General features: G+C 57.7%; 1 protein-coding gene across 3 annotated transcripts in view; it reads right to left on the bottom strand.

The window, feature by feature from the left end:
- Nucleotides 1-25,020, bottom strand: part of spef2 (sperm flagellar 2) — a 941,194-nt gene that overhangs the window by 474,892 nt on the left and 441,282 nt on the right. For all 3 annotated transcript variants that reach the window (XM_072515585.1, XM_072515587.1, XM_072515586.1), the window contains exon 19: nucleotides 10,621-10,737. In XM_072515585.1, coding sequence (XP_072371686.1) covers nucleotides 10,621-10,737 — 117 coding nt within the window. The remainder of the gene's footprint in view (nucleotides 1-10,620; nucleotides 10,738-25,020) is intronic.

Here is a 25,020-nt window from a genome sequence, read left to right as displayed (position 1 = left end):
GGTGTGGCGTCCTGTGGATTCCCGGATATGAGGCATCCCGGGAGTGAGGATTCACAGGAGTGAGGCGTCCTGGGGATGAGGCTTCTCGGGGATTCCTGGGACTGAGGCTTCCCGGGGGTGAGGATTTCCAGGGGTGAGGCTTCTCGGGGATTCCCGGGAGTGAGATTCCCGGGGAATCCCGGGGGTGAGGCTTCCCGGGAGAGAGGCTTCCCGGGGATTCCCGGGAGTGAGGCTTCCCGGAACTGAGGCTTCCTGGGGATTCCCGGGAGTGAGCATTCCCGGGAGTGAGGCTTCCTGGGGATTCCCGGGAGTGAGGTTTCCCGGAAGTGAGGCTTCCCGGGGATTCCCAGGAGTGAGGCTTCCCGGGGATTCCCGGGAGTGAGGCTTCCCGGGAGTGAGGCTTTACGGGAATTGCCGGGAGTGGGGCTTGCCGGGAGTGAGGCTTCCCAGGAGAGAGGCTTCCCGGGAGTGAGTGTTCCTGGGGAGTCCCGGGAGTGAGGATTCCCGGGGATTCCCGGGTGTGAAGCTTCCCGGGAGTGAAGCATCCCGGGAGCGAGGCTTCCCGGGAATGAGGGTTCCCGAGGATTACCAGGGGTGAGGTTTCCCGGGAGTCAGGCTTCCCGGGAGTGAGGCTTCCCGGGGATTCCCGGGGGTGAGGCTTCCCGGGGGTGAGGCTTCTCGGGAGTGAGGCTTCCTAGTAGTGAGGCTTCTCGGGGATTCCCGGGAGTGAGGCTTCCCGGGGGTGAGGCTTCCCGGGGGTGAGGCTTCCCGGGAGTGAGGCTTCCCGGGGGTGAGGCTTCCCAGGAGTGAGTCTTCCTGGGGATTCCCGGGAGTGAGGCTTCCCGGGGGTGAAGCTTCACGGGGATTCGCGGATGTGAAGCTTCCCCGGAGTGAGGCTTCCCGGGAGTGAGGCTTCCTGGGGAATCCCGTGAGTGAGGCTTCCCAGGAGTGAGGCTTCCCAGGGATTCCCGGGAGTGAGGCTTCCCGGAGATTCCCGGGAGTGAGGCTACCCGGGAGTGCGGCTTCCCGGGTAGTCCCGGGAGTGAGGCTTCCCGGGGATTTCCAGGAATGAGGTTTCCTGGGAGTGAGGCTTCCCGGGAGTGAGGCTTCCCAGGGATTCCCGGGAGTGAGGCTTCCCGGAGATTCCCGGGAGTGAGGCTACCCGGGAGTGCGGCTTCCCGGGTATTCCCGGGAGTGAGGCTTCCCGGGTATTCCCGGGAGTGGGGATTCCCGGGAGTGGGGTCGCCCAGGGTTGAGGTTTCTCGGGGATTCCCGGGAGTGAGGCTTCCCGGGAGTGAGGCTTCCTGTGGATTCCCGGGAGTGAGGTTCCCGGGAGTGAGGCTTCCCAGGGATTCCCGGGAGTGGGGATTTCCGGGAGTGAGGCTTCCCGGGGGTGTGGCGTCCTGTGGATTCCCGGATGTGAGGCATCCCAGGAGTGAGGCTTCCCAGGAGTGAGGCGTCCCGGGAGTGAGGCTTCCCGGGGATTCCAGGGAGTGAGGCTTCCCGGGGGTGAGGCTTTCCAGGGGTGAGGCTTCTCGGGGATTCCCGGGAGTGAGGCTTCCTGAGGAATCCCGGGGGGGAGGCTTCCCAGGGGTGAGGCTTCCCGGGGATACCCGGGAGTGAGGCTTCCCGGGACTGAGGCTTCCTGGGGATTCCCGAGAGTGAGGCTTCCCGGGAGTGAGGCTTCCTGGGGATTCCCGGGAGTGAGGTTTCCTGGGAGTGAGGCTTCCTGGGGATTTCCGGGAGTGAGGCTTCCCGGAAGAGAGGCTTCCCGGGGATTCCCGGGAGTGAGGCTTCCCGGGGATTCCCGGGAATGAGGTTTCCTGGGAGTGAGGCTTCCCGGGGATTCCCGGGACTGAGGCTTCCCGGGGATTCCTGGGAGTGGGGATTCCTGGAAGTGAGGTTCCCGGGGGTGAAGCTTCTCGGGGATTCCCGGGAGTGAGGCTTCCCGGGGATTCCCGGGGGTGAGGTTCCCGGGGGTGAGGCTTACTGGGGGTGAGGCTTCTCGGGGATTCCCGGGAGAGAGGCTTCCCGGGAGTGAGGCTTCCCGGGGATTCCAGGGAGTGAGGCTTCCCGGGAGTGAGGCTTTCCAGGGGTGAGGCTTCTCGGGGATTCCCGGGAGTGAGATTCCCGGGAGTGAGGCTTCCTGAGGAATCCCGGGGGGAGGCTTCCCAGGGGTGAGGCTTCCTGGGGATTCCCGGGAGTGAGGCTTCCCGGGACTGAGGCTTCCTGGGGATTCCCGAGAGTGAGGTTTCCCGGGAGTGAGGCTTCCTGGGGATTCCCGGGAGTGAGGTTTCCTGGGAGTGAGGCTTCCGGGGGATTCCCGGGGGTGAGGCTTCCCGGGAATGAGGCTTCCCGGGGATTCCCGGGAATGAGGTTTCCTGGGAGTGAGGCTTCCCGGGGATTCCCGGGAGTGAGGCTTCCCGGGGATTCCTGGGAGTGGGGATTCCAGGAAGTGAGGTTCCCGGGGGTGAGGCTTCTCGGGGATTCCCGGGAGTGAGGCTTCCCGGGGATTCCCGGGGGTGAGGTTCCCGGGGGTGAGGCTTCTCGGGGATTCCCGGGAGTGAGGCTTCCCGGGAGTGAGGCTTCCCGGGGATTCCCGGGAGTGGGGATTCCTGGGAGTGAGGTTCCCGGGGGTGAGGCTTCTCGGGGATTCCCGGGAGTGAGGCTTCCCGGGAGTGAGGCTTCCTGGGGATTCCCGGGAGTGAGGCTACCCGGGGGTGAGGCTTCCCGGGGGTGTGGCGTCCTGTGGATTCCCGGATGTGAGGCATCCCGGGAGTGAGGCTTCCCAGGAGTGAGGCGACCCGGGAGTGAGGCTTCCCGGGGATTCCAGGGAGTGAGGCTTCCCGGGGGTGAGGCTTTCCATGGGTGAGGCTTCTCGGGGATTCCTGGGAGTGAGATTCCCGGGAGTGAGGCTTCCCGGGGATTCCCGGGAGTGAGGCTTTACGGGGATTGCCGGGAGTGATGCTTCCTGGGAGTGAGGCTTCCCAGGAGTGAGGCATCCCGGGAGTGAGTCTTCCTGGGGATTCCCAGGGGTGAGGCTTCCCGGGGATTCCCGGGAGTGAGGCTTCCCGGGACTGAGGCTTCCTGGGATTCCCGAGAGTGAGGCTTCCCGGGAGTGAGGCTTCCAGGGGATTCCCGGGAGTGAAGTTTCCTGGGAGTGAGGCTTCCCGGGGATTCCCGGGAGTGAGGCTTCCCGGAAGTGAGGCTTCCCGGAGATTCCCGGGAGTGAGGCTTCCCGGGAGTGAGGCTTTACTGGGATTGCCGGGAGTGAGGCTTCCCGGGAGTGAGGCTTGCTGGGGATTCCCGGGAGTGAGGCTTCCCGGGGGTGAGGCTTCCCGGGGGGGTGGAGTCCTGTGGATTCCCGGATGTGAGGCATCCCGGGAGTGAGGCTTCCCAGGGGTGAGGCTTCCCGGAAGTGAGGCTTCCCGGAGATTCCCGGGAGTGAGGCTTCCCAGGAGTGAGGCATCCCGGGGATGAGGCTTCTCGGGGATTCCTGGGAGTGAGGCTTCCCGGGAGTGAGGCTTCCCGGGGATTCCAGGGAGTGAGGCTTCCCGGGGGTGAGGTTTTCCAGGGGCGAGGCTTCTCGGGGATTCCCGGGAGTGAGATTCCCGGGTGTGAGCCTTCCTGAGGAATCCCGGGGGGGAGGCTTCCCGGGGGTGAGGCTTCCTGGGGATTCCCGGGAGTGAGGTTTCCGGGGAGTGAGGCTTCCCGGGGATTCCCGGGAGTGAGGTTTCCCGGAAGTGAGGCTTCCCGGGGTTTCCCGGGAGTGAGGCTTCACGGGGATTGCCGGGAGTGAGGCTTCCCGGGAGTAAGGCTTCCTGGGGATTCCCGGGAGTGAGGCTTCCCGGGAGTGAGGCTTTACGGGGATTCCCGGGAGTGAGACTTCCCGGAAGTGACGCTTCCCGGGGATTCCTGGGGGCGTGGCTTCCCAGGAGTGAGGCTTTACGGGGATTGCCGGGAGTGATGCTTCCCGGGAGTGAGGCTTTCCGGGGATTCCCGGGAGTGAGGCTTCCTGGAAGTGAGGCTTCCCGGGGATTGCCGGGAGTGATGCTTCCCGGGAGTGAGGCTTCCCAGGAGTGAGGCTTCCCGGGGGTGAGGCATCCCGGGAGTGAGTCTTCCTGGGGAGTCCCGGGAGTGAGGCTTCCCGGGGGTTAAGCTTTCCGGGGATTCCCGGGTGTGAAGCTTCCCGGGGGTGAAGCTTCTCGGAAGTGAGGCTTCCCAGGAGTGAGGCTTCCCTGGGATTCCCGGGAATGAGGCTTCCCAGGAGTGAGGCTTCCCGGAAGTGACGCTTCCCGGGGATTCCCGTGAGTGTGACTTCCCGGGAGTGAGGCTTTACGGGGATTGCCGGGAGTGATGCTTACGGGAGTGAGGCTTCCCAGGAGTGAGGCTTCCCGGGGGTGAGGCATCCCGGGAGTGAGTCTTCCTGGGGATTCCTGGGAGTGAGGCTTCCCGGGGATTCCCGGGAGTGAGGGTTACCGGAGGTTAAGCTTTCCGGGGATTCCCGGGTGTGAAGCTTCCCGGGGGTGAGGCTTCTCGGGAGTGAGGCTTCCCAGGAGTGAGGCTTCCCTGGGATTCCCGGGAATGAGGCTTCCCAGGAGTGAGGCTTCCCGGGGGTGAGGTTTCCCAGGAGTGAGTCTTCCTGGAGATTCCCGGGAGTGAGGCTTCCCGGTGATTCCCAGGAGTGAGGCTTTCCGGGGGTGAAGCTTCCTGGGGATTCCCGGATGTGAAGCTTCCCGGGAGTGAGGCTTCCCGGGAGTGAGGCTTCCTGGGGATTCCCGTGAGTGAGGCTTCCCAGGAGTGAGGCTTCCTGGGACCGAGGCATCCCGGGAGTGAGGCTTCCGGGGGATTCCCGGGGGTGAGGCTTCCCGGGAGTGAGGCTTCCCGGGGATTCCCGGGAATGAGGTTTCCTGGGAGTGAGGCTTCCCGGGGATTCCCGGGAGTGGGGATTCCCGGGAGTGAGGCTTCCCGGGGATTCCTGAGAGTGGGGATTCCCGGAAGTGAGGTTCCCGGGGGTGAGGCTTCTCGGGGATTCCCGGGAGTGAGGCTTCCCGGGAGTGAGGCTTCCTGGGGATTCCCGGAAGTGAGGTTCCCGGGAGTGAGGCTTCACGGGGATTCCCGGGGGTGGGGATTCCCGGGAGTGAGGTTCCCGGGGGTGAGGCTTCTCGGGAATTCCCGGGAGTGAGGCTTCCCGGGAGTGAGGTTCCCGGGAGTGAGGCTTACCGGGGGTGAGGCATCTCGGGGATTCCCGGGAGTGAGGCTTCCCGGGAGTGAGGCTTCCTGGGGATTCCCGGGAGTGAGGCTACCCGGGGGTGAGGCTTCCCGGGGGTGTGGCGTCCTGTGGATTCCCGGATGTGAGGAATCCCGGGAGTGAGGCTTCCCAGGAGTGAGGCATCCCGGGGATGAGGCTTTTCGGGGATTCCTGGGAGTGAGGCTTCCCGGGAGTGAGGCTTCCCGGGGATTCCAGGGAGTGAGGCTTCCCGGGGGTGAGGTTTTCCAGGGGCGAGGCTTCTCGGGGATTCCCGGGAGTGAGCCTCCCTGAGGAATCCCGGGGGGGAGGCTTCCCGGCGGTGAGGCTTCCTGGGGATTCCCGGGGGTGAGGCTTCCCGGGAGTGAGGCTTCCCGGGGATTCCCGGGAATGAGGTTTCCTGGGAGTGAGGCTTCCCGGGGATTCCCGGGAGTGGGGATTCCCGGAAGTGAGGTTCCCGGGGGTGAGGCTTCTCGGGGATTCCCGGGAGTGAGGCTTCCCGGGAGTGAGGCTTCCTGGGGATTCCCGGAAGTGAGGTTCCCGGGAGTGAGGCTTCCCGGGGATTCCCGGGGGTGGGGATTCCCGGGAGTGAGGTTCCCGGGGGTGAGGCTTCTCGGGAATTCCCGGGAGTGAGGCTTCCCGGGAGTGAGGCTTCCCGGGAGTGAGGCTTACCGGGGGTGAGGCATCTCGGGGATTCCTGGGAGTGAGGCTTAACGGGAGTGAGGCTTCCTGGGGGTGTGGCGTCCTGTGGATTCCCGGATGTGAGGAATCCCGGGAGTGAGGCTTCCCAGGAGTGAGGCATCCCGGGGATGAGGCTTCTCGGGGATTCCTGGGAGTGAGGCTTCCCGGGAGTGAGGCTTCCCGGGGATTCCAGGGAGTGAAGCTTCCCGGGGGTGAGGTTTTCCAGGGGCGAGGCTTCTCGGGAATTCCCGGGAGTGAGATTCCCGGGAGTGAGCCTTCCTGAGGAATCCCGGGGGGGAGGCTTCCCGGGGGTGAGGCTTCCTGGGGATTCCCAGGAGTGAGGTTTCCGGGGAGTGAGGCTTCCCGGGGATTCCCGGGAGTGAGGTTTCCCGGAAGTGAAGTTTCCCGGGGATTCCCGGGTGTGAGGCTTCACGGGGATTGCCGGGAGTGAGGCTTCCCGGGAGTAAGGCTTCCTGGGGATTCCTGGGAGTGAGGCTACCCGGGGGTGTGGCGTCCTGTGGATTCCCGGATGTGAGGCATCCCGGGAGTGAGGCTTCCCAGGAGTGAGGCGTCCCGGGGATGAAGCTTCTCGGGGATTCCTGGGAGTGAGGCTTCCCGGGAGTGAGGCTTCCCGGGGATTCCAGGGAGTGAGGCTTCCCGGGGGTGAGGCTTTCCAGGGGTGAGGCTTCTCGGGGATTCCCGGGAGTGAGATTCCCGGGGGTGAGGCTTCCTGAGGCTTCCCGGGAGTGAGGCTTCCCGGGGATTCACGGGAGTGAGGCTTCCCGGGAGTGAGGCTTTACGGAGATTGCCGGGAGTGATGCTTCCCGGGAGTGAGGCTTCCCAGGAGTGAGGATTCCCGGGGGTGAGGCATCCCGGGAGTGAGTCTTCCTGGGGATTCCCGGGAGTGAGGCTTCCCAGGAGTGAGGCTTCCCTGGGATTCCCGGGAATGAGGCTTCCCAGCAGTGAGGTTTCCCGGGGGTGAGGCTTCCCAGGAGTGAGGCTTCCCGGTGATTCCCGGGAGTGAGGCTTTCCGGGGGTGAAGCTTCCCGGGGATTCCCGGATGTGAAGCTTCCCGGGAGTGAGGCTTCCCGGGAGTGAGGCTTCCTGGGGATTCCCGTAAGTGAGGCTTCCCAGGAGTGAGGCTTCCTGGGAGCGAGGCTTCCCGGGAGTGAGGCTTCCGGGGGATTCCCGGGGGTGAGGCTTCCCGGGAGTGAGGCTTCCTGGGGATTCCTGGGAACGAGGTTTCCTAGGAGTGAGGCTTCCCGGGGATTCCCGGGAGTGGGGATTCCCGGAAGTGAGGCATCCCGGGAGTGAGTCTTCCTGGGGATTCCCGGGAGTGAGGCTTCCCGGGGGTTAAGCTTTCCGGGGATTCCCGGGTGTGAAGCTTCTCGGGGGTGAGGCTTCTCGGGAGTGAGGCTTCCCAGGAGTGAGGCTTCCCTGGGATTCCCGGGAATGAGGCTTCCCAGCAGTGAGGTTTCCCGGGGGTGAGGCTTCCCAGGAGTGAGTCTTCCTGGGGATTCCCGGGAGTGAGGCTTCCCGGTGATTCCCGGGAGTGAGGCTTTCCGGGGGTGAAGCTTCCCGGGGATTCCCGGATGTGAAGCTTCCCAGGAGTGAGGCTTCCCGGGAGTGAGGCTTCCTGGGGATTCCCGTGAGTGAGGCTTCCCAGGAGTGAGGCTTCCTGGGAGCGAGGCTTCCCGGGAGTGAGGCTTCCGGGGGATTCCCGGGGGTGAGGCTTCCCGGGAGTGAGGCTTCCTGGGGATTCCTGGGAATGAGGTTTCCTAGGAGTGAGGCTTCCCGGGGATTCCCGGGAGTGGGGATTCCCGGAAGTGAGGTTCCCGGGGGTGAGGCTTCTCGGGGATTCCCGGGAGTGAGGCTTCCTGGGGATCCCGGGAGTGGGGATACCTGGGAGTGAGGTTCCTGGGAGTGAGGCTTCCCGGGGGTGGGGATTCCCGGGAGTGAGGTTCCCGGGGGTGAGGCTTCTCGGGAATTCCCGGGAGTGAGGATTCCCGGGAGTGAGGCTACCCGGGAGTGAGGCTTCCCGGGGATTCCCGGGTGTGGGGATCCCCGGGAGTGAGGTTACCGGGGGTGAGGCTTCTCGGGGAATCCCGGGAGTGAGGCTTCCCGGGAGTCAGGCTTCCCGGGAGTGAGGCTACTCGGGGGTGATGCTTCCCGGGAGTGAGGCTTCTCGGGGATTCCCGGGAGTGAGGCTTCCGAGGAGTGAGGCTTCCCGGGGGTGAGGCTTCCCGGGAGTGAGGCTTCCCGGGGGTGAGGCTTCCCGGGAGTGAGTCTTCCTGGGGATTCCCGGGAGTGAGGCTTCCCGGGGTTTCCCGGAAGTGAGGCTTCCCGGAGGTGAAGCTTCTCGGGGATTCCCGGATGTGCAGCTTCCCGGGAGTGAGGCTTCCCGGGAGTGAGGCTTCCTGGGGATTCCCGTGAGTGAGGCATCCCAGGAGTGAGGCTTCCCGGGAGCGAGGCTTCCCGGGCGCGAGGCTTCCCGGGAGTGAGGCTTCCCGGGAGTGAGGCTTCCCGGGGATTCCCAGGAATGAGGTTTCCTGGGAGTGAGGCTCCCCGGGAGTGAGGCTTCCCGGGGATTCCCGGGAGTGAGGCTTCCCGGGGGTGAGGCTTCCCGGGGATTCCCGGGAGTGAGGCTTCCCGGGAGTGAGGCTACCCGGAGGTGAGGTTTCCCGGGGATTCCCGGGAGTGTGGATTCCCGGGAGTGAGGTTCCCGGGAGTGAGGCTTCACGGGTATTCCCGGGAGTGGGGATTCCCGGGAGTGAGGTTCCCGGGGGTGAGGCTTCTCGGGGATTCCCGGGAGTGAGGCTTCCCGGGAGTGAGGCTTCCTGGGGATTCCCGGGAGTGGTGATTCCCGGTAGTGAGGTTCCCGGGAGTGAGGCTTCCCGGGGATTCCCGGGAGTGGGGATTCCCGGGAGTGAGGTTCCCGGGGGTGAGGCTTACTGGGGGTGAGGCTTCTCGGGGATTCCCGGGAGTGAGGCTTCCCGGGAGTGAGGATTCTTGGGGATTCCCGGGAGTGAGGCTTCCCGGGAGTGAGGCTGCCTGGGGATTCCCGGGAGTGAGGTTTCCCGGGGGTGAGACTTCCCAGGAGTGAGGCATCCCGGGGATGAGGCTTCTCGGGGATTCCTGGGAGTGAGGCTTCCCGGGGTGAGGCTTCCTGGGGGTGAGGCTTTCCAGTGGTGAGGCTTCTCGGGGATTCCCGGGAGTGAGATTCCCGGGAGTGAGGCTTCCTGGGGAATCCCGAGGGGGAGGCTTTCCGGGACTGAGGCTTCCTGGGGATTCCCGGGAGTGAGGCTTCCCGGAAGTGAAGTTTCCCGGTAATTCCCGGTAGTGAGGCTTCCCGGGAGAGAGGCTTTACGGGATTGCCGGGAGTGAGGCTACCCGGGAGTGAGGCTTCCCAGGAGTGAGGCTTCCCGGGAGTGAGTCTTCCTGGAGATTCCTGGGAGTGAGGCTTCCCGGGGATTCCCGCGAGTGTGGCTTCCCGGGGATTCCCGGATATGAAGCTTCCCGGGAGTGAAGCTTCCCGGGAGTGAGGCTTCCTGGGGACTCCCGGGAATGAGGCTTTCCGGGGATTCCCGGTGGTGAGGTTTCCCGGGAGTCAGGCTTCCCGGGAGTGAGGCTACTCGGGGGTGAGGCTTCCCGGGGGTGAGGCTTCCCGGGAGTGAGGCTTCCCGGGGATTCCCGGGAGTGAGGCTTCCCGGGGGTGAGGCTTCCCGGGGATTCCCGGGAGTGAGGCTACCCGGGAGTGAGGCTTCCCGGGGATTCCCGGGAGTGGGGATTCCCGGGAGTGAGGTTCCCGGGGGTGAGGCTTCCCGGGGGTAAGGCTTCTCGGGGATTCCTGGGAATGAGGCTTCCCGGGAGTGAGGCTTCCCGGGACTGAGGCTCCCTGGGGATTCCCGGGAGTGGGGATTTCCGGGAGTGAGGTTCCCGGGAGTGAGGCTTCTCGGGAGCGAGGCTTCCCGGGGATTCCCGGGAGTGGGTATTCCCGGGAGTGAGGCTTCCCGGGAGTGAGGCTTCTCGGGAGTGAGGCTTCCTGGGGATTCCCAGATGTGAGGCTTCCCGGGAGTTCGGCTTCCCGGGGGTGAGGCTTCCTGGGGATTCCCGGATGTGAGGCTTTCCGGGAGTGAGGCTTCCCGGGGGTGAGGCTTCCTGGGGATTCCCGGGGGTGAGGCTTCCTGGGGATTCCCGGGGGGTGAGGCTTCCCGGGAGTGAGGCTTCCCGGGGATGAGGCTACCCGGGATTCCCAGGAGTGAGGCTTCCTGGGGATTCCCGGATGTGAGGCTTCCCGGGGGTGAGGCTTCCCGGGGGTGAGGCTTCCTGGGGATTCCCGGATGTGAGGCTTCCCGGGAATGAGGCTACCTGGGATTCCCGGGAGTGAGGCTTCCCGGGAGTGAGGCTTCCCAAGGGTGAGGCTTCTCGGGAATTCCCAGGAGTGATGCTTCCCGGGAGTGAGGCTTCCCGGGGAATCCCGGGAGTGACGCTTCCCGGGGAATCCCGGGTGTGTGGCTTCCCGGGAGTGAGGATTCCCAGGGATGAGGCTTCCCGGGAGTGAGGCTTCCCGGGCAGGATGCTTCCCGGGGATTCCCGGGGGTGAGGCTCCCCTGGGCAATGGGATGAATTCCCACAACCTGCCATTTTTACCGGCAGTACCAGCTGAAGCAGGGTTCCACCTGGACACTCACTATTTCTCGCGGATTTTCCTTCCTTTGAAGACTTTGGAGATTCGGGTTCTGCAGGAATGTCGACCTGAGCTGGGGAGATAATCACTGCAGCATCAGCAGGCGTCTCACTCACAGCATCTGGGAATTCAAAGCACACACGTTAGTCATTAACCTGTCCCCGGATCCCCTCACAGACACTCACCTGTCCCCGGAGCCCCTCACAGACACTCGCCTGTTCCCGGAGCCACTCACCGGCACTCACCTGTCCCCGGAGCCCCTCACAGACACTCGCCTGTCCCCGGAGCCCCTCACAGACACTCACCTGTCCCCGGATCCCCTCACCGACACTCACCTGTCCCCGGAGCCCCTCACCGACACTCACCTGTCCCCGGAGCCCCTCACAGACACTCACCTGTCCCCGGAGCCCCTCACAGTCACTCACCTGTCCCTGGATCCCCTCACAGACACTCACCTGTCCCCGGAGCCCCTCACAGACACTCACCTGTCCCCGGAGCCCCTCACAGTCACTCGCCTGTCCCCGGAGCCCCTCACCGACACTCACCTGTCCCCGGAGCCCCTCACAGACACTCGCCTGTCCCCGGAGCCCCTCACCGACACTCACCTGTCCCCGGAGCCACTCACAGTCACTCACCTGTCCCCGGAGCCCCTCACAGTCACTCACCTGTCCCCGGAGCCACTCACAGACACTCGCCTGTCCCCGGAGCCCCTCACAGACACTCGCCTGTCCCCGGAGCCACTCACAGTCACTCACCTGTCCCCGGAGCCACTCACAGACACTCACCTGTCCCCGGAGCCCCACACAGTCACTCGCCTGTCCCCAGAGCCCCTCACAGTCACTCACCTGTCCCCGGAGCCCCTCACAGTCACTCGCCTGTCCCCGGAGCCCCTCACCGATACTCACCTGTCCCCGGAGCCCCCCTCAGTCACTCACCTGTCCCTGGAGCCCCTCACAGTCACTCACCTGTCCCCGGAGCCCCTCACCGACACTCACCTGTCCCCGGAGCCCCTCACAGACACTCACCTGTCCCTGGAGCCCCTCACAGTCACTCACCTGTCCCCGGAGCCCCTCACAGTCACTCGCCTGTCCCCGGAGCCCCTCACAGATACTCACCTGTCCCCGGAGCCCCTCACAGTCACTCACCTGTCCCCGGAGCCCCTCACAGTCACTCACCTGTCCCCGGAGCCACTCACAGTCACTCACCTGTCCCTGGAGCCCCTCACCGACACTCACCTGTCCCCGGAGCCCCTCACAGACACCCGCCTGTCCCCGGAGCCCCTCACAGGCACTCACCTGTCCCCGGAGCCCCTCACAGACACTCACCTGTCCCCGGAGCCCCTCACAGTCACTCACCTGTCCCCGGAGCCCCTCACAGTCACTCGCCTGTCCCCGGAGCCCCTCACAGACACTCACCTGTCCCCGGAGCCCCTCACCGACACTCACCTGTCCCCGGAGCCCCTCACCGACACTCACCTGTCCCCGGAGCCACTCACAGGCAAGGAGGTAATTTATGGAAGTCACTATTGAGATTTGGTAAAGGTGGGAGTCAGTGTGTGCACTGCAACACTGTGATAGCTGAGCAATGGGCCTGTCGGAGGAGCCTTGGCCAGGTCACTGCCAGAACTCTCTGCCTATTTTTAAATCGTGCTGTGGAGTCCGTTCTGTAACCAGTCAGCCCAGTTTCATATCTGTAAATAATCTTTGCTGCTTGTGAAATATTTTGGGTGGTGCTGTGACTGAAAAGTGCTTTTTTATTCAAAATATTCCCTCCTGTTATCAACAAGTTGGCACCTTCGACAGTGCAGCACTCCCTCAGCACTGCAAAGATATGAGAATATTTTCCGTTTTATTCAACAGTAAAGATTCTCCAGAAAGTGTCTTCAATGAAATACATAAATTGGATTGGATTGGATTGGATTTGTTTATTGTCACGTGTACCGAGGTACAGGGAAAAGTATTTTTCTGCGAGCAGCTCAACAGATCATTAAGTACATGGGAAGAAAAGGGAAGAAAAGAAAATACATAATAGGGCAACACAACATATACAATGTAACTACATAATCACCGGCATCGGATGAAGCATACAGGGTGTAGTGTTAATGAGGTCAGTCCATAAGAGGGTCATTTAGGAGTCTGGTGACAGTGGGGAAGAAACTGTTTTTGAGTCTGTTCGTGTGTGTTCTCAGACTTCTGTATCTCCTGCCCAATGGAAGAAGTTGGAAGAGTGAGTAAGCCGGGTGGGAGGGGTCTTTGATTATACTGCCCGCTTTCCCCAGGCAGCGGGAGGTGTAGATGGAGTCAATGGATGGGAGGCAGGTTCGTGTGATGGACTGGGCGGTGTTCAGGACTCTCTGAAGTTTCTTGCGGTCCTGGGCCGAGCAGTTGCCATACCAGGCTGTGATGCAGCCCGATAGGATGCTTTCTTTTAAAAAAATTTTTAAAATAAGTTTATTTTATTAAAATTAAAAATTTTCAAACAAAATTTTTTCTGTTTTTACAACTCAACACGGGATTATACATTAACTGGTAAATAACATTATTTAAATAATACAGTGAACTAACAACAACAACTAAAAAAGAAAACAAAAGAGGAGAGAAAAAAATAGCAAAAACACAAAATAGTGCTCCCCCCTCCCCCCTGGGTTGCTGCTGCTGCTGTCATTTCTATCTTTCCATTATCGTTCCGCGAGATAGTCAAGGAACGGTTGCCACCGCCTGGTGAACCCCTGAGCCGATCCTCTCAACGCAAATTTTATTCGTTCCAATCTTATGAACCCTGCCATGTCGTTTATCCAGGCCTCCACGCCCGGGGGCTTCGCTTCCTTCCACATGAGTAGAATCCTTCGCCGGGCTACTAGGGACGCAAAGGCCAAAATATCGGCCTCTTTCGCCTCCTGCACTCCCGGCTCTTCCGCAACCCCAAATATAGCTAATCCCCAGCCTGGTTTGACCTGGACCCCACCACCTTTGAAATTACCCTTGTCACGCCCCCCCAGAACTCATGCAGTGCCGGACACGCCCAGAACATGTGTGTGTGGTTCGCCGAGCTTCCCGAGCACCTCCCACACCTGTCCTCCACCCCGAAAAACCTGCTCAGTCTTGCTCCCGTCATATGTGCTCTATGTAGAACCTTAAATTGAATCAGGCTAAGCCTGGCACACGAGGACGAGGAATTTACCCTACTGAGGGCATCATCCCATAGCCCCTCCTCAATCTCTTCCCCCAGCTCTTCTTCCCATTTTCCCATCAGCCCCTCTATCATCGCCTCCCCCTCGTCCCTCATCTCCCGGTATATTTCGGACACTTTGTCCTCTCCAACCCATACCCCAGAAATCACTCTATCTTGGATCCCCTGCGTCGGGAGCTGCGGAAATTCCCTCACCTGTTGCCTCGCAAATGCCCTCACTTGCATATACCGGAAGGCGTTCCCCGGGGGGCAACTTATATTTTTCTTCTCGCGCTCCCAGACTTGCAAACGTCCCGTCTATTAACAGGTCCCTCAGCTTCCTAATTCCTGCTCGTTGCCAACACTGGAACCCCCCCATCCATCCTCCCTGGGGCAAACCTGTGGTTATTCCTTATCGGGGACCACACCGAGACACCCGTCACTCCCCTGTGTCGCCTCCACTGCCCCCACATCCTCAAGGTTGCCACCACCACTGGGTTTGTGGTGTACCTTTTCGGGGAGAACGGCAGCGACGCCGTCACCAGCGCTTTTAGGCTCGTTCCCTTACAGGACGCCATCTCCAGCTTCTTCCACGCTGCTCCCTCTTCCTCCCTCATCCACTTACAGACCATCGACACATTGGCGGCCCAGTAGTAGTCGCTCAAACTCGGCAGCGCCAGTCCCCCTCTGTCCCTATTGCGCTGCAGGAACCTCCTCTTTACTCTCGGGGTCTTTCCTGCCCACATGCTCCTGTCTATTTTTTTAAAAAAGGCCTTTGTGATCAGAATGGGGAGGCACTGAAACACGAAAAGAAACCTCGGGAGGACCACCATTTTAACTGCCTGTACTCTGCCCGCCAGCAATAGCGGCACCATATCCCACCTCTTAAAGTCCTCCTCCATCTGCTCCACCAGTCGCGTCAGGTTAAGTCTATGCAGGGTTCCCCAGTTCCTGGCCACCTGGATCCCCAGGTATCGGAAGTTCCTTTCCACTCTCCTCAGCGGCAGAGCATCTATCCCCCTTCCCTGTTCCCCGGGGTGCATTACAAAAAGCTTGCTCTTCCCCATATTTAGTTTGTATCCCGAGAACTCTCCAAACTCCCTAAGTATCTGCATTACTTCTGGCATCCCCTCTACCGGGTCCGCAACGTATAGCAGATGATCATCTGCGTAGAGCGACACTCGGTGCTCCTCTCCCCCTCTAAGCACCCCCCTCTACTTCTTAGAATCCCTCAGCGCTATGGCCAGTGGTTCAATTACGCGAACAGTAACGGGGACAGGGGACACCCTTGTCTTGTACCCCTATGTAGCCGAAATACCCCGATCTTTGCCGGTTTGTGACTACGCTTGCCATCGGGGCCCCATATAAGAGTCTGACCCATCTAATAAATCCCTCACCGAACCCAAACCTCTTCAGCACCTCCCACAGATAGTCCCACTCCACCCTATCGAATGCCTTCTCTGCATCCATCGCCGCCACTATCTCTGCCTCCCCCTCCGGTGGGGGCGTCATCATCACCCCCAGCAACCTTCGTACATTAACATTCAGTTGTCTCCCCTTTACAAACCCTGTCTGGTCATCATGCACCACCCCTGGGACGCAATCCTCTATCCTTGTCGCCATCACTTTGGCCAGCAGTTTGGCGTCTACGTTTAGGAGTGAGATAGGCCTGTATGACCCGCATTGCAGCGGGTCTTTATCTCATTTCAGGATTAGCGATATCGTCGCCTCCGACATTGTCGGGGGTAGCATCCCCCTTTTCCCTAGCCTCATTAAAGGTTCTCGCCAAGAGCGGGGCCAACAGATCCACATACTTCATGTAGAATTCCACCGGAAACCCGTCTGGTCCCGGGGCCTTCCCTGCCTGCATGTTCCACAGTCCTTTAATCACCTCATCCACCTCGATTGGCGCCCCCAAGCCTGCCACCTCCTGCCCCTTCACCTTCGGGAACCTTAGCTGGTCCAGAAAGTGTAACATTCCTTCGTTTCCCCCCGGGGGTTGGGACTTATATAGCCTCTCATAAAAGGTCTTAAACACCTCGTTCACTTTCCCTGCTCTCTGCTCCATATTTCCCGTTTCCTCCCTAACTCCCCCGATCTCTCTCGCCGCCATCCTCTTCCGAAGTTGATGGGCCAACTGCCGGCTCGCCTTTTCCCCATACTCATATTGCATCCCCTGTGCCTTCCTCCACTGTGCCTCTGCCTTTCCCGTGGTCAGCAGGTCAAACTCCGTCTGTCGTCTTCGTCTTTCTCTGTATATGCCCCGAACTGGGATGACGCGGGATTTATGAAGCGAATGCTGGGACGTATCCCGGACCTGGAGGTGGGAAGCTTGGTAATGAGGGGGGGGGGATTTTAACACAGTGCTGGATCCAGGGGCCTTCGTCTGGGGGCCTCCGCATATTTTTTATCCACCCTCAAAATTTCCCCCACTAATCTCTCTTTCTTTGCCCTCTTGTTTCTCCTTGTGGGCTCTGATGGAGATCAGCTCTCCTCTAACCACCGCCTTCAGCGCTTCCCATACTACCCCCACCTGAACCTCCCCATCGTCGTTGACCTCCAGGTATCACTCAATACACCCCCTCACCCTTCCGCAGACCCCCTCGTCCGCCAGTAGTCCCATATCTAATCGCCAGAGTGGGCGCTGCTCCCTTTCCTCTCCTAGTTCCAAATCCACCCAATGCGGGGCGTGGTCTGAAACGGCTATGGCCGAGTACTCCGTTCCTGCCACTTTCAGGATCAGTGCCCTTCCCAAAACAAAAAAGTCTATCCGGGAGTATACCTTATGGACGTGGGAGAAGAAAGAGAACTCTTTAGCTATCGGCCTGGCGAATCTCCACAGATTCACTCCCCCCATTTGTTCCATAAATCCCTTAAGCACCTTGGCCGCTGCCGGCCTTTTCCCGGTCCTGGATCTGGACCGGTCTAACCCTGGATCCAGCACTGTGTTAAAATCCCCCCCCATTACCAAGCTTCCCACCTCCAGGTCCGGGATACGTCCCAGCATTCGCTTCATGAATCCCGTGTCATCCCAGTTCGGGGCATATACATTCACCAGCACAACCGCCTCTCCCTGCAGTCTGCCACTCGCCATCACATATTTGCCCCCACTGTCCACCACTATATTCTTAGCCTCGAATGATACACGTTTCCCCACCAATATTGCCACCCCTCTGTTTTTCGCGTCCAACCCGGAGTGGAATACCTGTCCCACCCATCCTTTTCTTAGTCTAACCTGATCCACCACCTTCAGGTGCGTCTCCTGGAGCATGACTACGTCCGCCTTCAGTCTCTTTAGATGCGCAAACACCCGTGCCCTCTTAATCGGCCCATTTAAGTCTCTCACATTCCACGTGATCAGCCGGATTGGGGGGCCATTCACCCCGCCCCCCCTCGTCGACTAGCCATCCCCTTATTTAGGCCATCTCCCCATCCAGGTCCCGCGCACCCGCCTGTCCCCCAGGCGGCGCCTTCTCGCCCCGGTCACCTCATCTCTTACCAGCTCCCCCTTGCACTCAGCAGCAGTAACCCAGTTAATCCCCCCCCCACCCCCCCCCGGCCCCCCAGATCCCCCTCTAGCTTGGTTACTCCCCCCATATTGCTTCCGGAAGTCAGCTATCTCTGGCTGACCTCGGCTTCCCCCGTTCACTCTTTGACCTCCCTGCGTGTGGGGCTCCCTTCCTTCCTGCGCCCGTTTTCCCGCTATAATTTCCATAGCGCGGGAAAATACCCGCGCTTTCCTCTCGGCCCCGCCCCCTATGGCGGAGTTCCCTCATTCCCCTTCCCTGTCCCTTTTTTCCACCGGCGCCCACATTTCTTCGTGTCCCCCCCATCGGGGGGAGAGAAATTCCCCGTCCAACATTGCTGTACAGTAGCCCTCCCCTCCCCACTTTACATTCCTGTACCACCACCTCGCTGCTTCTCTCCAAGCATCAAATTCTCAAATCTAGTCCAGTTTCTCTTCTTGGATGAATGTCAAAGCCTCATCCGCCGTCTCGAAGTAGTGGTGCTTGCCCTGATGCATGACCCACAATTGCGCCAGCTGCAGCGTCCTAAATTTTATTTTCTTCCTATGGAGCACCGCCTTGGCCCGGTTAAAGCTCGCCCTCCTTGTCGCCACCTCCGCACTCCAGTCCTGATACACCCGTATCACCGCATTCTCCCATTTGCTACTCCGTGCCTTCTTGGCCCAGCTCAGGACCATCTCTCTGTCCGTGTAGCGATGGAACTTCACCACTATTGCTCTTGGTGTTTCACCTGCCTTTGGTCTTCTCACGAGGACCTGGTACGCTCCCTCCACTTCTAGGGGGCCCGTTGGGGCCTCAGCTCCCATTAGCGTGTGGAGTATCGTGCTCACATAAGCCCCAACATCAGCTCCCTCTGCTCCTTCGGGGAGGCCTAGAATCCGTAGGTTTTTCCTCCTCGAGCTGTTCTCCAGGGCTTTCAGCCTATCTATGCACCTCTAGTGTAGTGCCTCGTGTGTCTCCGTTTTTACCACCAGGCCCTGTATCTCATCTTCATTCTCGGCTGCCTTTGCCTTCACGCCACGGAGCTCCATTGCCTGGACCTTTTGTGTTTCCTTCAGTCCCTCGATTGCCAGTAGCATCGGCGCCAGCACCTCTTTCTTAAGCTCCTCCACACATCGTCGGAGAAACTCCTGCTGGTCCGGGCCCCATACCATCTGGGCTCCATCCGCCGCCATCTTGCTTCTCCCTTCTCTGCCGCTGCTCAAAAGGATCCTTCGTAATCTGGCCACTACCGCCGCTCCTTTCCATACACACCCGGGTGGACTCCTTCCTTCGTCACCCCACATTGGGTTAGGTCGAAAAAAAATTCCGTTGATAAGAGCCCAAAAGTCCGTTAGAACGGGAGCTGCCGAAACGTGCGGCTTAGCATCACCGCAACCGGAAGTCGACAGGATGCTTCCTATGCTGCATCTGTAAAAGTTGGTAAGGGTTAATGTGGACATGCCGAATTTCCTTAGTTTCCTGAGGAAGTATAGGCGCTGTTGTGCTTTCTTGGTGGTAGCATCGACGTGATTGGACCAGGACAGATTTTTGGAGATGTGCACTCCTAGGAATTTGAAACTGCTAACCATCTCCACCTCGGCCCCGTTGATGCTGACAGGGGTGTGGACAGTACTTTGCTTCCTGAAGTCAATTACCATAAATTTGAGCATTGACAAGCTCTCGAGTGAAAGAAGAACAGCAGAGAGATCAATGAGCTGACAGCTTTCTTCGGCAAATCGGGGTCTTTACCCATGAATCTTTTTAAGGGAACTGCATTTGATAATCTGCCCACCATCTGAGACATTGGGGGCGGGATTCTCCAATAATGGGGCTATGTCCCCACTCCAGCGTCAAAGAACAAAGAAAAGTACAGCACAGGAACAGGCCCTTCGGCCCTCCAAGCCCGTGCCGACCATGCTGCCCGACTAAACTACAATCTTCTACACTTCCTGGGTCCGTATCCCTCTATTCCCATCCTATTCATAAGAACATAAGAACTAGGAGCAGGAGTCGGCCATCTGGCCCCTCGAGCCTGCTCCACCATTCAATGAGATCATGGCTGATCTTTTGTGGACTCAGCTCCACTTTCCGGCCCGAACACCATAACCCTTAATCCCTTTATTCTTCAAAAAACTATCTATCTTTATCTTAAAAACATTTAATGAAGAAGCCTCGACTGCTTCACTGGGCAAGGAATTCCATAGATTCACAACCCTTTGGGTTTTGGAGCCATGAGGTCATGTTGCAGCTGTACAAAACTCTGGTGCGGCCGCATTTGGAGTATTGCGTGCAATTCTGGTCGCCGCATTATAGGAAGGATGCGGAAGCTTTGGAAAGGGTGCAGAGGAGATTTACCAGGATGTTGCCTGGTGTGGAAGGAGGATCTTATGAGGAAAGGCTGAGGGACTTAAGGCTGTTTTCGTCAGAGAGAAGAAGGTTAAGAGGTGACTTAATTGAGGCATACAAAATGATCAGAGGATTAGATAGGGTGGACAGTGAGAGCCTTTTTCCTCGGATGGTGATGGCTGCCACAAGGGGACATAGCTTTAAATTGAGGGGATAGATATAGGGCAGATGTCAGAGGTAGGTTCTTCACTCAGAGAGTTGTAAGGGCGTGGAATGCCCTGCCTGCAACAGTAGTGGACTCGCCAACACTAAGGGCATTCAAATGGTCATTGGATAGACATATGGATGATAATGGAATAGTGTAGATGGGCTTTAGAGTGGTTTCACAGGTCGGCGCAACATCGAGGGCCGAAGGGCCTGTACTGCGCTGTAATGTTCTATGTTCTATGAAGAAGTTCCTCCTAAACTCAGTCCTAAATCTACTTCCCCTTATTTTGAGGCTATGCCCCCTAGTTCTGCTTTCACCCGCCAGTGGAAACAAACTGCCCGCATCTATCCTATCTATTCCCTTCATAATCTTATATGTTTCTATAAGATCCCCCCCCCCCATCATCCTTCTAAATTCCAGTCCCAGTCTACTCAACCTCTCCTCGTAATCCAACCCCTTCAGCTCTGGGATTAACCTAGTGAATCTCCTCTGCACACCCTCCAGTGCCAGTACGTCCTTTCTCAAGTAAGGAGACCAAAACTGAACACAATACTCCAGGTGTGGCCTCACTAACACCTTATACAATTGCAGCATAACCTCCCTAGTCTTAAACTCCATCCCTCTAGCAATGAAGGACAACATTCCATTTGCCTTCTTAATCACCTGTTGCACCTGAAAACCAACGTTTTGCGACTCATGCACTAGCACACCCAGGTCTCTCTGCGCAGCAGCATGTTTTAATATTTTATCATTTAAATAATAATCCCTATTGCTGTTATTCCTACCAAAATGGATAACCTCACATTTGTCAACATTGTATTCCATCTGCCAGACCCTAGCCCATTCACTTAGCCGATCCAAATCCCTCTGCAGACTTCCAGTATCCTCTGCACTTTTTGCTTCACCACTCATCTTAGTGTCGTCTGCAAACTTGGACACATTGCCCTTGGTCCCCAACTCCAAATCATCTATGTAAATTGTGAACAGTTGTGGGCCCAACACTGATCCCTGAGGGACACCACTAGCTACTGATTGCCAACCAGAGAAACACACACTAATCCCCACTCTTTGCTTTCTATTAATTAACCAAAATTGTCAAGATGCCGCTTAAATGTCACTATTGTCCCTTGTAGCCATCTGGGATGGCCACGTCCCGATTACAAAATGGACACTTGCAAAGAATGCAGGGAAAATTGGTCAATACTGAGAAACAAGCAGGTGCAAGCTCTGTCTGTTGATTAGAGCTTTGGCTCTCAGACAGGACAGAAGCTGCTAAGCCATCTACATACTAATGAGCCATCTCCGGGGACAAAAGGGAAACATTTAGATAACAATGTTAAGGCAGACACCCCGGCGCCAGAGGAGACTCAAACAAAGCAAACCAATGGCCACATAGGATACGCCCAGCAACCAGGGAATCCACCCCTCTATTGGAGGAAGATCGATAAGAATGATTGGGAAAGGCCCAATTAATTGAGGCCAAGTTCAAGGCCCGCCCAAAAGCGCGCGAAACCCTTTTGGGTATCAAAAGTATTCCCCAAGGGAGAATCTTTCTCCTTTGGCCTTGGCTCTCAGTGAAGAGAGACCAGCCTAGCAGCTACGCCAGACCAAGTAAGTTCCAAGTCAACGCACGCTACGAGATAGACGCTCCTAGTGGCTATCCTGTAAACAGCTCAACCCAGCAGCCTCAGAACCGAGCAACGGCCATTGTTCCTCTGACTGAGTGGGCACCCGAAGCGAAGTGTAGGCTTTAGTAATAGTGATAGTTTAGTTTGTAGAGTTTATGCATGAGTAGATTTGACTGTGTGTAAATAAATGAGAATCGCTTTTGAACTTACTAACTGGTGTATCGAGTCACTGATCAGTATTCGGTTCTGAACCTTGTGGCAGTGGCGAAGGATACCTGGCGACTCTTGAGCAAACGTAATTAAACAGAGCCAAATTAAGAGACAACACCAAAGAAAGCAACACCCTGCTTCCACACCCTCCTCCGGCAGCAAGTTCCAGGCACCTACCCTCTGTGTAAAAAAAACTTGCCTCGTACATCTCCTCAAAACCTTGCCCCTCGCACCTTAAACCTATGCCCCCTAGTAATTGACCCCTCTACCCTGGGGAAAAGCCTCTGACTATCCACTCTGTCTATGCCCCTCATAATTTTGTAGACCTCTATCAGGTCGCCCCTCAGCCTCCTTCGTTCCAGTGAGAACAAACCGAGTTTATTCAACCGCTCCTCATAGCTAATGCCCTCCATACCAGGCAACATTCTGGTAAATCTCTTCTGCACCCTCTCTAAAGCCTCCACATCCTTCTGGTAGTGTGGCGACCAGAATTGAACACTATACTCCAAGTGTGGCCTAACTAAGGTTCTATACAGCTGCAACATGATTTGCCAATTCTTATACTCAATGCACCGGCCAATGAAGGCAAGCATGCCGTATGCCTTCTTGACTACCTTCTCCACCTGTGTTGCCCCTTTCAGTGACCTGTGGACCTGTACACCTAGATCTCTCTGACTTTCAATACTCTTGAAGGTTCTACCATTCACTGTATATTCCCTACCTGAAGTAGGTCTTACTGAAGACCATATAGACAACAACCACTGCCCTACCTGCATCAATCATCTTTGTGACCTCTTCAAAAAACTCTATCAAATTAGTGAGACACGACCTCCCCTTCACAAAACCATGCTGCCTCTCACTAATACGTCCATTTGCTTCCAAATGGGAGTAGATACTGTCTCAAAGAATTCTCTCCAGTAATTTCCCTACCACTGATGTAAGGCTCACCGGCCTGTAGTTCCCTGGATTATCATCGCTACCATTCTTAAACAAAGGAACAACATTGGCTATTCTCCAATCCTCCGAGACATCACCTGAAGACAGTGAGGATCCAAAGATTTCTGTCAAGGCCTCAGCAATTTCCTCTCTAGCCTCCTTCAGTATTCTGGGGTAGATCCCATCAGGCCCTGGGGATTTATCTACCTTAATATTTTTCAAGACGCCCAACACCTCGTCTTTTTGGATCTCAATGTGACCCAGGCTATCTACACACCCTTCTCCAGACTCAACATCCACCAATTCCTTCTCTTTGGTGAATACTGATGCAAAGTATTCATTTAGTACCTCGCCCATTTCCTCTGGATCCACACATAGCTTCCCTCCCCTGTCCTTCAGTGGGCCAACCCTTTCCCTGGCTACCCTCTTGCTTTTTATGTACGTGTAAAAAGCCTTGGGATTTTCCTTAACCCTATTTGCCAATGACTTTTCGTGACCCCTTCCAGCCCTCCTGACTCCTTGCTTAAGTTCCTTCCTACTTTCCTTATATTCCACACAGGCTTCGTCTGTTCCCAGCCTTCTAGCCCTGACAAATGCCTCCTTTTTCTTTTTGACGAGGCCTACAATATCTCTCGTTATCCAAGGTTCCCGAAATTTGCCGTATTTATCCTTCTTCCGCACAAGAACATGCCGGTCCTGAATTCCTTTCAACTGACATTTGAAAGCCTTCCACATGTCAGATGTTGATTTACCCTCAAACATCCGCCCCCAATCTAGGTTCTTCAGTTGAAATGAAATGAAATGAAAATCGCTTATTGTCACAAGTAGGCTTCAAATGAAGTTATTGTGAAAAGCTCCTCGTTGCCACATTCCGGCGCCTGTTCGGGGAGGCTGTTACGGGAATTGAACCGTGCTGCTGGCCTGCCTTGGTCTGCTTTCAAAGCCAGCGATTTAGCCCTGTGCTAAACAGCCCCGCCTAATATTGTTATAATTAGCCTTCCCCCAATTTAGCACATCCCCCCTCTGACCACTCTTATCCTTGTCCACCAGCACTTTAAAACTTACTGAATTGTGGTCACTGTTCCCGAAATGCTCCCCTACTGAAACGTCTACCACCTGGCCGGGCTTATTCCCCAATACCAGGTCCAGAACAGCCCCTTCCCTAGTTGGACTGTCTGTATATTGTTTTAAGAAGCACTCCTGGATGCTCCTTACAAACTCTGCCCCGTCTAAGCCCCGAGCACTAAGTGAGTCCCAGTCAATATTGGGGAGGTTGAAGTCTCCCATCACAACAGCCCTGTTGTTTTTACTCGTTTCCAAAATCTGTCTACCTATCTGCTCCTCTGTTTCCCGCTGGCTGTTGGGAGGCCTGTAGTAAACCCCCAACATTGTGACTGCACCCTTCGTATTCCTGATCTCTACCCATATAGCCTCGCTGCCCTGAGGTGTCCTCCCGCAGTACAGCTGTGATATTCTCCCTAACCAATAGCGCAACTCCGCCTCCCCTTTTACATCCTCCTCTATCCCGCCTGAAACATCTAAATCCAGGAGCGTTTAGCTGCCAATCCTGCCCTTCCCTCAACCAGGTCTCTGTAATGGCAACAACATCATAGTTCCAAGTACTAATCCAAGCTCTAAGTTCATCTGCCTTACCCGTAATACTTCTTGCATTAAAACATATGCACTTCAGGCCACCAGACCCTCTGTTTTCAGCTACTTCTCCCTGTCTGCTCTGCCTCAGAGCCACACTGTCCCTATTCCCTAGTTCTCCCTCAATGCTTTCACCTTCTGACCTATTGCTCCGGTGCCCACCCCCCTGCCATACTAGTTTTAACTCTCCCGTGTGACACTAGCAAACCTCGCGGCCAGAATATCTATGCCTCTCCACTTTAGATGCAACCCGTCCTTCCTATATAGGTCACACCTGCCCCGGAAGAGCTCCCAGTGGTCCAGATAATGGAAACCCTCCCTCCTACACCAGCTGTTTAGCCACGTGTTTAGCTGCTCTATCTTTTAACTTTCTGCCCAGCTCCCTGAACTCCTGCTGCAGGACCTCATGCCCCTTCCTGCCTATGTCGTTAGTACCAGTATGTACAACAACCTCTGCCTGTTTGCCCTCCCCTTCAGGATGCCCGCTACCCGTTCGGAGACATCCTGGACCCTGGCACCAGGGAGGCAACATACCATCCTGGAGTCTCTTTCACGTCCACAGAAGCGCCTATCTGTGCCGCTGACTATAGAGACCCTATGACTATTGCTCTTCTGCGCTTTGACCCTCCCTTCTGAACATCAGAGCCAGCCGCGGTGCTACTGCTCTGGCTGCTGCTGTTTTCCCTGATAGGCTATCCCCCCCCCCCCCCCCGACAGTATCCAAAGGGGTATACCTGTTTGAGAGGGGG

This window comes from Scyliorhinus torazame, chromosome 9, assembly GCF_047496885.1.
Source record: "Scyliorhinus torazame isolate Kashiwa2021f chromosome 9, sScyTor2.1, whole genome shotgun sequence".
NCBI classification, from domain to species: Eukaryota; Metazoa; Chordata; class Chondrichthyes; order Carcharhiniformes; family Scyliorhinidae; genus Scyliorhinus; species Scyliorhinus torazame.
The sequence above is the reverse complement of the archived record's forward strand: the minus strand, read 5'-3'. Positions and strand labels throughout refer to the sequence as shown.